The following is an 11,192-nucleotide window of genomic DNA, read 5'->3' on the forward strand; positions in this document are numbered from 1 at the left end:
ACTTAAAGTGTATGTGACGTTGAGAAGTACATAAATAACCTGGCTTCCTATTTTCTGCTTGAGACTGGCTGATGTGAGCAGGCGTTTCTGTGTGTGCTCAGTCTCCATATCTGGATATGTAAAATAAAGATCATTTTTAAAGTTAAAAGACCACTTTGAGCCCTGTGTCTTTCTTGGTCATAAAGAATCCAAAAGAACCAGAATTTAATACCAGCCTCTTGTTAGTGTTACTAAGTTCAGACAGAGGAGGCCAGTTCATTCTTCTTCCTTTAAGACTACCATTGACTCCAACCTGGAGTGGATCACCTTTAAACTTACTCTTCCCAACCCTGCTGTCTCAATTTACAACAGATATTTTCATCACACTGATTATGTCTGCAAATATAAGTGTGACACAGGCTTTTATACCCCCAAATAGGGTACTTATTGTTTCTTTGCTCGGAAAAACAATTTCACAGAGGATTTCCCTTTGAGTTACTGGTCAACAGAGACAACTTTGAGATCCTGGAGTGGAAAGATAATTCGTGTGGTAAGGTGTCCAAGAATTCTCGACCTGTCCAGGGGAGCAAATATATGTAGGAATGAACAAACATGGACTTCTTGGGAAGGTGTCCACTAAAGAAAAGGCCTTGCCCTGGAAGGGTAAAGTATATACGTACAAATCCTACAAGGTCCTGACCACAAATGAAAATATAGTCAGCCAACAGGTTGACGATGTCAGGTACAACATTGACAACGCTAAAATTCTCCAATATCCTCCTGAGGTCATGCGTCAAACCACCATCAGCAACTATGAATGTCAACCAGTAGTGAAAACAAGTTCCATCTCAAAGACGTCTGAGGTGGAGCACAGGTGGGAAACTTATTCTTCTGTTTCAGTTACTGTTAGTACAAGCATTAAAACTGGTATCCCTATCCTCTTCGAAAACAAAATTGAGATCAGCACTGAGGTGTCGTTTGGACTGACTATAGGAACTACTGTGACAGAGAGCGTCACTGATACTGTATCTGTGGAGGTCACTGTGCCACCAAACCAATCCTGTGTCATTAATATGCTCCGGTACAAATACAAAGTCGACATCCCATTAACAGGACGCCTCAGGTGCACTTACAGTAATGGGGACATCCGAATAACATCCATCACTGGAGAAATATAAAAGCATTCAGGTGGGAGATGTCCGGGCTGTGGTGAATCGATGTGAACCTCTGGATGGATCTAAGCCTTGTCCATAAAATCAGCAAACCTCAGTCTGATGTCTGGTGATGTCTAATGTGATTTTAGCCATCAAACTCCTCTTTTTGTTGAATTTGAATGAAATTATTCTAGCTGTTTACAGTAGAAGAAGGTATTAAACAGAAAATGGATACAAGTATACAATGTTATTTTTAGCACTTAATTATGATTATATGCATTAGATGAAAATGAAAGTGTTGCTGAATGTCAACTTAACTGACCTTAAAATGTCAGTTTCAATAAAACTGTGTCTAAACTAGTAAATCTAGTAGTAAAGTAGCCTTTTTTTCATTATAAAAAAAAGGCTGTGGTGAGCAGTTAATGAGGTTTCAGTGCCATCTGCTGGATTGACTGAAAACACCCAATAAGAAAGCCAGGTACAAAAACAGTTTTCACAATTTTTTGTGAAGAATTAAAAACTGATGTAGTGATCACACCACTAAAAAGTTTATTCTTGGTAAGTCAACATGTAATTATTTATTATTAGTGAGCACATGGGCAGAGATAAGGAGAGTGTGGCTCTTCCTTTACTTTATCACATCACACATCTTGGAAGGAAGGTAGGAAGTTTTATTTTTAGTCCGATTTAAGAGGGTCACAGTGTCTCGTGAATGACCAATTCCTTGAAAAAGATATCAAATACTACAGTCCAGCAGAGAAAAAAATTATCATCATAATTATTCTTATAGATTCATAAAAACTAAGCAGGTAGAGCAAAGTTGCCAATTTGTATGTGTTCAAACATCAGTCCAGCTATTTAATTCAATTCAATTCAATTTGTTTTTATACAGCCTCAATTCAAAACAACTGTTGCCTCAATGTGATTTATATTGTAAGGTAAAAACCCTAAAATAATACAAAAGAGAAAACCCTGACAATTACATATTCCCTTTAAGCAAGCACTTTGGTATCACTCCAAAAAGTTGATTCTGTTCATCTGGACGTAGCGTTTTGTGGGAGAAATGTTTCGTCACTCATCCAAGTGACTTCTTCAGTCTCAGCTGACTGCAGGTTCCCCCAATCTTATAAACAGTACATTTGCATAATGACTGAAACCAGCCCACTGAAGGAACAAAGGGCTGTGAGGTCAGTTCCTTAATCTTAAATATGCAAATTCTCATGACCATTGATCAACAACTACTGACCAAAACCCACTGATCAAAGACCACTGATCAATGGCCATGAGTACCATTCACATACAGTTGGGGAATGGCTGCAATCACAGCATTGTAAGATGGCGAACGATGTACCCTTAGGCCCCCTCCTCAATTCAGAGATGGTCTTTCCTTTTTCACTTTGGTGACAGTGAGATGGAAAAACTCCTATTTAACAGGAAGAAACCTCCAGAAGAGCCATCTGCCGAGACCGGTTGGGGTTATTTGTACATCTTCTTCCCTCTTCTGTGGAACCAGCTTCTAGTTTGGATTCGGGAGACAGACACTATCTCTACTTTCAAGATTAGGCTTAAAACTTTCCTTTTTGCTAAAGCATATAGTTAGGGCTGGACCAGGTGACCCTGAATCCTCCCTTAGTCATGCTGCAATAGACGTAGGCTGCCGGGGGATTCCCATGATGCATTGAGTTTTTCCTTTCCAGTCACCTTTCTCACTCACTATGTATTAACAGACCTCTCTGCATTGAATCTTATCTGTTATTAATCTCTGTCTCTCTTCCACAGCATGTCTTTTATCCTGTCTTTCTTCTCTCACCCCGGTCGCAGCAGATGGCCGCCCCTCCCTGAGCCTGGTTCTGCCTGAGGTTTCTTCCTGTTAAAAGGGAGTTTTTCCTTCCCACTGTCGCCAAAGTGCTTGCTCATAGGGGGTCATATGACTGTTGGGTTTTTCTCTGTATCTATGAAGCGTCTTGAGGCGACTTTTGTTGTGATTTGGCGCTATATAAATAAAATTGAATTGAATTGAATCTTCTTCTACTTATCGAGTTCAGGATCACAGGGAAGCTGGAGCCTACCCGAGCTGCCATAGGGCGAGAGGTGGGGTGCACCATGGGCAGGCTGGCATTCTGTTGCCGGGCTAACACACAGAGACAGACACCCATTCTCACTCACATTTACACCTGTGGGCAATTTAGGATCTCCAATAAACATAACCCCAGTAACTGCTTGTCTTTGGACTGTGAGAGTAAGCCAGGGGACCCAGTGAGAACACATGCAGACACTGCAGGAATCCACACTGCAAGGCCTCGGGCAGATGGTGGATTTGAACCCAGGACCTTCTTGCTGTGAGGCAACAAAGTTAAATACTGCAACACTGTGATGCCTTATATAACAACATGCAGAGTTAAGATGGGAAAATTTTGTTCTAAATCAATACTTTAAAAGTTGGAAGAGGTGCTATAAATACTTTTGGTAGGTAACACTATTTAAGTTTAAAGCATAATATTATAATATTATTGAAGTACTTTGTTTAGAAAAAAACATTTTTTTCAAACTTGTTTTATTTATTTACGAAAAAATAAATAAATAATGTTGTATGAATAATGAAACAAGGAAAGGAGGGTATGGCATGACAAACAGAACATTTGATGCATTTTTATTTTTGGGGGGATAAATTTGGAATATTAAGTTTTACTTTACAACTTAACTTGTATATACACATGATTACAACTGTGTTATTATGTCTTTTGTGGGCAAGGCTGTGCAGAAGTTAGGTATTCACATCTTTCTACCACAGCACGGACCTCTCCCGTCTGGATGCTGGAGTATGTCCCTGAGATGTGTGATAGTTTCATTGCTGTGTTCCTGTAGGTTCGGGTGAGGAGAGCAGTAAAAGGGATGTTTACATCGTACCTATAAGCCAGCATTTTAACTTTGCAGGAGTGGTTTGGTGGGACGGGGACCTGTACATCAACAGTGTGGGTGAGCTCTTCTGCATGAGTTGCCCCATTTGAATAGTCAAATGTAAATTGAGCGCTAACCTCAATGCTTCCGGCTGCTATGGTAGGGACTCCTGCAGTAAAAGTCTTAGTGACACCAACCGAGACAGAAGCGCGAATGTCCCACCTTTTCTCATCTATAAGTTTCTTTGAAAGAGATACTGTTTTTGTCACTGGATTGCAGTCATTGTTAATACTGGAAGAGATGCGCATGGTCTCTGGAGGATACTCGAAGATTTTAGCGTTGTTAGTTTTATACCTGACATCAGAGATGATCTCCCTGTCAATATCTCTATTAATGGTCAGCACCTCATAGGACTTGTACCAATATTCTTTACCTCTCCAAGGTAGAAAAAATGCAGTGTGTTTACGATGCACTTTACCTAGACCATACTTGTTTTTTCCAACATAAACCTCATCATTAGAACATGTTCTAACTGCATGTTCGGGCACTGAACCATGGGAACCTTTCTTCCACTCCACGATCTCAAAGTCGTCTTCATTCACAAGGATATCAAATGAGCCCGTACGATACTCTTTGTCGCCATAGGGATAGTGGCAGAAATCTCCCAAGCTACGGCTGTAGAAGCCAGCATGGCATCCATATTTGCAGACATAGTCACTACGTCCCACATATGTGTTGTAAATTAGCACTGCTCCATCAGGGAGGGAACCATTCCAGGTCTGCCATTTCACGTTGCCCTTATTATCAAACGCCTGCCTTTTCTGTTTCATCTTGGCTGGAAACAAAAGATGTTGATATACTGATGTGTTAACTGAGATGTCTGTCATTCCAGGAGCTCTGTCCAGATCTGGGTTCAGAGAGGTCACTGTACGAAAGAAAACAAAAACCTTTTTAAAAAAAATAATCATATGCAAGTGTGAAAAGATGAAACTTCAGAAACTGCTCTTTTCATAAGGTCGACACAATTTTAACTTGACTATGATATTTTCTCCTAGTAGTTTCAATTCATCTTAAATTTCTCTTTTATTTCAGATTTTCTTATGACTGTCAGTTAAAACCAAATCTTGGTAAAAAAAAAAAAATAATAATAATAATAATTAAAAATTAAAATATGAACTGGACACCTCGTTATTTCCTGATATTTCTAAATGGGTTAATTCAGATTTAAGCAGGAGATCAACAATTCCAGTGACTCAAGGTAAATTGATGATCCAAGGACGAATTTGTAGTGTTCAGTGTGTTGCAGCCTTTAGACTGACGAATCCTGGTCTTTAGCTGTTTGATTAGTGCTTATTGCTACTGAGCACATAGTGTACACTGGGTTTATCTGAGCATTTCAGTAGTAGTAAGTAGTTTTAGAGCTAGTATTAAAAAAAAGTGAATCTCACTTGTTTATTTTCACAAAAGGACTTTTGAGGACACTTTTGCAAATTCATAATGCCAGTTACATTTTACCATTTCTGTCCTCTGAGTGCTTCTTCACAGTGCCCTGAGGACTGGCTGGTGACAGAGCCAGCAGCAACAGCAATGACAGCTTTAATAAAAAGGAAAAGCTGTTTTATTGCAAACAGTTTATATTGCAGTCATTAAACAGCTGACCACCACTGTTTACCCTAAACGCAAAGGCTGCACAAGAAACATGAAACTCAAACTTATGGTAAAATCTGAAAACGAAAATTCCTTAGAAATCAAATGTTAAATTATCTTCAGCAATAAGTGAACAGTCTGCTTGTTTTGCAGTTTTATATTTAGATGAATTACATTTTCAAAACCTGTTTCAACATTTACTGTGAAGTAAAAAGTTACTCACCATCATAAGTGTAAGTTGCTAAGTCTTTCTAGGTCTGTCGTGTGTCTGACTGCAGACCAATATCTTATTTTGGACTCTGACCAATCAACAGGTGGGTGAAAGCAGGGATCAATAACATGTTACAGTGTGTTTGTGCTTGTGTCACGTTGCATTTATTACCTTTCCCGATATGTCTGTGAAGGTTCTCAGTCATTTAGGTCATCGTAGTCTAAGGAGCTTGGAAAGAAAAGCGTCTGGACTTCTTTAAGTTGGTTCAAGATGTTTCAGCTCTCATCCGAGAAGCTTCTTCAGCTCTAAGGTCAAATGGTGGAGAGTCCCAGATTTAAGCCCTATAGGAACGTCCCCCAAGAAGGATGCCCACTCACATTTAGACCTTTTGACCTCAGGAAATCACATGATAGGGTGGAGCTAGGTTTCACAGCGGGTTCACCCGAAACCTTGGCTGATTGTAACCTACACCCGTTTTCACACCTTGTCTCGTGTGATTAGGTAGAGGATCAACAGGGGGTTCTTCTTGGGACTTTCCACCATTTGACCTTAGAACTGAAGAAGCTTCAAGCCAGACACTTTTCTTTTCGAGCTCCTTAGACTACCTTTCCCAGTGAGTGTTCACATTTTTGACATACATGATGACTATTTACATTTTTAAAGTGGAGGTTGCTTCCTTCCTTCCTCATTAACCACCACTTGTAATATTTCACACAGTATGCTTTTTGCAATTACATACATTTGTGCATTGTTGCCTTGTGAAATTGAAGTAAGTGAAAACAACTTGATAATTGCAAATCCTGAACTCTGAGCTGATAACAATCAAATGATCCCTGATGATGATTTTCCAAAAGGACTTTTAAATGCCGACAGGTCAGATTTTTACTTCAGCTCAGGCCATCTTACATAACTTGAGGGTTTGAAAGCAGCTGGTTTGTGAATGTTAGAGTTCAATGTAGTATTTGTGCATTCGGTGATGAACTATGTTCACTTATGATGGTTGTCTGAAGCTACCCGTTACACATATTAAACGGCTGACAGACTCTAAAGGGGTTTAACAAGAGAATAATGGAGCTTGTTATCTGCCATTAGTCCACCAATTACAGATTCTGGTACACTCAGTCATTTGTGCTGTAAAAGAGGTAAATACACTCCAGTGTTGGTAACATTAGTGTAGGATGATAGCTACATTAATTGAGTGCAACATTAAACTCTCCACTCCTCATGTCCACTTGTTGGGGTTGACAACATTTTTTAAACTACATTGTTTGCGCCTATTTGTATTTGTGTGTGTGTGTGTGTGTGTGTGTGCCTGATCCTTGGACTATTGTGTAAGCCTTTTTCCTTTCTCTCTTCTGTTCCCTGTATTTGCTATTTTGCCTGTTTGTATTGGTTTCATCATATGATCTCTTTTTGTTGACCTTTTGCCAAGTAGCAAAGATTTGAGTTTCAGGCTTTCATTTACTAACGTGGGTCCTCGTCTCCCGTCAGTCAACCATCAGTCACAATGAGGTGAAAAAAACTGAACAATGAATTAATGTTGGAGCAGAAATCAAGACTCAGATAAGGCAACATTTTTTCAGTCTTCTGTTTCCTGTTCTTAAATGGCAAGAGTGACACCCAGTGTGCTGCAGCCCATCTGCTTCAAGTTTTGACATGTGTTCAGAGATGCTCTTCTGCAAACCTTGGTTGTAACAAACAGTTATTCAGTTACTGATGCTTTCCTATCAGCTAGAAGCTGTCTGATCATTGTCCTCTGCCATTAATATGTCATTTTTGCCAAATGCTGCTCACTGCCCTTTACAAATGAATTCATTTTTCATTTCAAATGACAGATTTAATCTGTCTTTGGAACTGCAATAGTTTCTTACTCTCATCACGCATGTTTGCTATTGTTTCCAGAAGCCCTGGTTCTGTATATGCAATTTTATTTAGCAACCAGTTGAATTTGCATGTGATCACGATCAGCCTAGAGGCTAAAAATACAGTGACAGAAATGTATTAAGACCACTCTGTCGTCATAATGCGCTGGTTAACCAAGTGGTGTCAAACTTACTTTAGTTGAACATTTACAGCTCAGTTTGATCTCTGCTTGGCCAGACCAGTAGAAAACTTACATAATAGCGCTGCCTTTCTTTTTCCTTTAACCCTCTCAGGCTCAGATGAAACTTTTTGTTGCTAATGCACAACCAAGTCCTGCAGTGGTACTTCTGAGTTAAAAAAAAACTCATAAAATATGTATGTGGGGTAATCAGGTTGTTAGTTTTTAACTGTTGCAAATCGGCAACGCCTGCCTCGAGAGGGTTAAAGTAGGGCACAGACTAATAAAGTCCAAATAAGCTTTCAAATTACATTTTTAATGTGCATTTACAAACACAAATAGGCACAACAACAACATGCATTACAGATGATGGAAACAGAAAAACCTACAAACCTTAGTTTTGTAGTTTTATGAACAAAAGCAAATGTGTTAATTTATTATTTATTATTCAAACCTCCATACAATGTTTTGTGGTAATGTTGACAATAAATCGCTGCATTCGAAATCCAACTTGATATTAAACAGCAAAGACAAAAGTACTCACTATGCAAAATGTCCATTATACAGTCAATGTCTTTAGCTGTTTTCTGAGACAGAGACAGAATGCACTTTCACTGAATTTGAGAGAAGAGAAGTCAACAATTTCAGTTCAGTAGGTAAAAGCATAAATCAATGAGATGTTGAAGGAGTTTGTCTTTGTGCTTATGTTGTGGTTTTGGATAGACTGACCACTTTCACTATAATTTTACCTCTTTAAATATGTTTTTTCAGTACTGTAACCACATAATTTAGGTTTGACAGCATTTCAGCAGGTAATAGCAGATGGCGTGAGCATAAACTGAGCCTGCGATGTTGATGGAGAACCAATAAAATTCAGATAAATTATCCTCTCTAAACATTAATACAAATGTAAACATTGAACATTTATATATCTTAAAGTTTAGATATCTTGACCTCAGCTTTCTTAATGTAGGTCCCAAGGAGTGGAAGAAATACTGTAAAAAGAGATATTTTCTAAAACATTTTGGAGATTCATGTCAGAGAATACATTTCTGAATAAATTTTGGTCAAAATTGTAGTTTCTTTTATTTTGTAACTGAAGAAGTCATTATGCATTACTGGTACAAACAGGTATATTATGTGCTTTATTTCTCTGACCCTTAAAATGGCATTAGCAGAGCATAAGCTCATAAATGCATATGTATGTAGGGCAGAGAGTCAGCAGGAGGCAGCAACCGACTAGAAAACTCCAGCTTCTTGTCAGAAATGAATTCTCTTCCCTCATACGCATGTGTTTATACTGCCTGACTATAATATCTGTATATGTTCAAAGATTTTGTGTGTAAGTAGGTAAGTAAGTAAAACTTTATTTATATAGCACCTTTATAGATAAAAGATCACAAAGTGCTTCACACGTGGATAAGAAAGTATAAAACAAAACAGACAACAGTTAACAAAATGCACTTCTGAGTCCAGAGATCTTAAGCTTAGTGGGATTGAGTTCCACAGTCTGGGAGCCACAGTGGCAAAAGCTCTGTCTTAGTTCTCAACCTTCTATGATGAATGACAAGTAGACCCTGATTACATGACTCAAGAGACCTGCTGGGGACAAAGGGCTGTAGAAGTTCAGTGATGTAGGCAGGAACTTGTCCATGAGGAGCTCTATAAGTCAGCACCAGAATCTTGAAATTGACTCTGAATTCACTTGTGCACTTTCATTTAAATTGTTTAATTTTTCTATCCATTGTTCATATAATGTTATTTATATACACAACTATCGTATTTATATTGTCCTACAGTACGACAGAGAATCCCAATAATCAGATGATCCTCTAATACCTCCAGCAGAACCACTCAGAGAGCAGCAGCCATTTATCTCAGTTGGTTGAGGAAGAAAGAAAAGACAGGAAAGAGCAGCATAAGCAGAGCACTAATGACAAAGAGGAGAAAACACAAAATACAAAAGAGTGAGCAAAAAAGAACATGTAGAGGAAAGAAGGTTGGAGAAAAAATGGTTGGTACATAATGGGACACTACCCCAGCAACCTGAGAGTATAACAGTCACACTAAAAGAGTGGTTCAAGGTCACCTGGTCCAGCTTTAACTTTAAGCTTTTTCAATCAATCAATCAATCAATCAAAGATTGTAGAAGTAGAGAGAACTCCTGTCTTTGTAACCCAGACTGGGAGCTGGTTCAAATGGAGAGGAGCCAGGCATTTGAAGACCCAAATAAATCTTTGTTAGCCTAAAATATAATGAGGGTTTTAAAAAGTATCAACACTTTGTGCTTTTCTGACAATTCCAAAAGCTCAGAGCATAAATAATAAACGGTGCTTATTCAAACTTTTTGTTCTGAGCTTTGGATCGACTAAATGTCTTGGCACACAAGGTGCTATGCTGGGTTCACAGGCTGGAGGTAGTGAGTGGTGAAGAATTGAGATTTTAGTTAAAGAACAGTGCTCTGTAGGGCTGGTAGCGTGTTCTCATCCCAAGGCATCAAACATTGCTGTTCTGTCAGATACCACCATGTCTTCAAATTATTAAGGTGTCTTTCTTTCTCCTTTTTTGCTTTGTTTTCACTCATGACTTATGATTTTCATTTGTGCTTACTTTTTACTTTAGTCGCTGGTTAAGCTTAGACATCAGAGAGAGAAGTGCTTAAGTTTGAGCATTTACTTTAAAACACTAAAAGAAATCACGCTAAATCCTAAACGGTGCATTTAAAAGTGAGAACTTTCCTTGACAAACATCCATATGTGGCACATCAGCAGCCACAGACCCACTATTTCTTTAACCGGGTGTGTCAAGCATGATGCAGGTTATGCATAATTTGGAGACGTCAACAGGAGAGGTGATGTAATGGCAGCACTTGATTCGAATGAGGATGACTGCAGGACACTTCCTGCACACTTGGCTGCTGCTTCGGACGTTCCAGTGAAATGTTCTCATGCAGCAGTTTTACTGCAGCTCTCACTGCCACTTACCCACAAATAAATAAATCATAGACTCCTATCTTGCCATCTATCTATATCTTTCTGTCTCTTTGTCTCGGACACTCACAGATATACTCTCAAAGCTTCAAGTCCGCTGGCTCCTACTGAAGATTTAAATCTTTAAAATCTCACATTATAGAAGACGTGTATTTTATGTTTCCTAAAGCAGCTGGTCACAGTTGTTCTTTGCAAGCATCACTCAAACAGAAGATTGCAGCTGCAGATTTATTCTGACATGGGGCTCTGCTGAGTTTTTGTGAAGCAGAATC

The 11,192-nt window shown here is 38.8% G+C and overlaps 1 protein-coding gene and 1 pseudogene across 1 annotated transcript; one reads left to right on the forward strand and one right to left on the reverse strand.

Moving 5' to 3' along the window:
* The first annotated feature begins 208 nt into the window (after positions 1-208).
* LOC146506247 (natterin-3 pseudogene) lies at positions 209-3,575 on the forward strand (annotated as a pseudogene).
* Positions 3,576-3,708: 133 nt separating this feature from the next.
* On the reverse strand, positions 3,709-5,988 carry LOC146506248 (natterin-3-like). The gene is made up of 3 exons (XM_085180770.1): positions 5,902-5,988; positions 5,547-5,625; positions 3,709-4,956 (listed from the first exon to the last, which is right to left on the reverse strand). The coding sequence occupies exons 1-3, from the start codon at positions 5,905-5,907 to the stop codon at positions 3,866-3,868; spliced, it is 1,176 nt and encodes a 391-aa protein (XP_085036896.1). The 5' UTR covers positions 5,908-5,988; the 3' UTR covers positions 3,709-3,865.
* Positions 5,989-11,192: the final 5,204 nt, after the last annotated feature.

Source organism: Neolamprologus multifasciatus, chromosome 12 (assembly GCF_963576455.1).
Source record: "Neolamprologus multifasciatus chromosome 12, fNeoMul1.2, whole genome shotgun sequence".
Lineage (NCBI taxonomy): Eukaryota > Metazoa > Chordata > Actinopteri > Cichliformes > Cichlidae > Neolamprologus > Neolamprologus multifasciatus.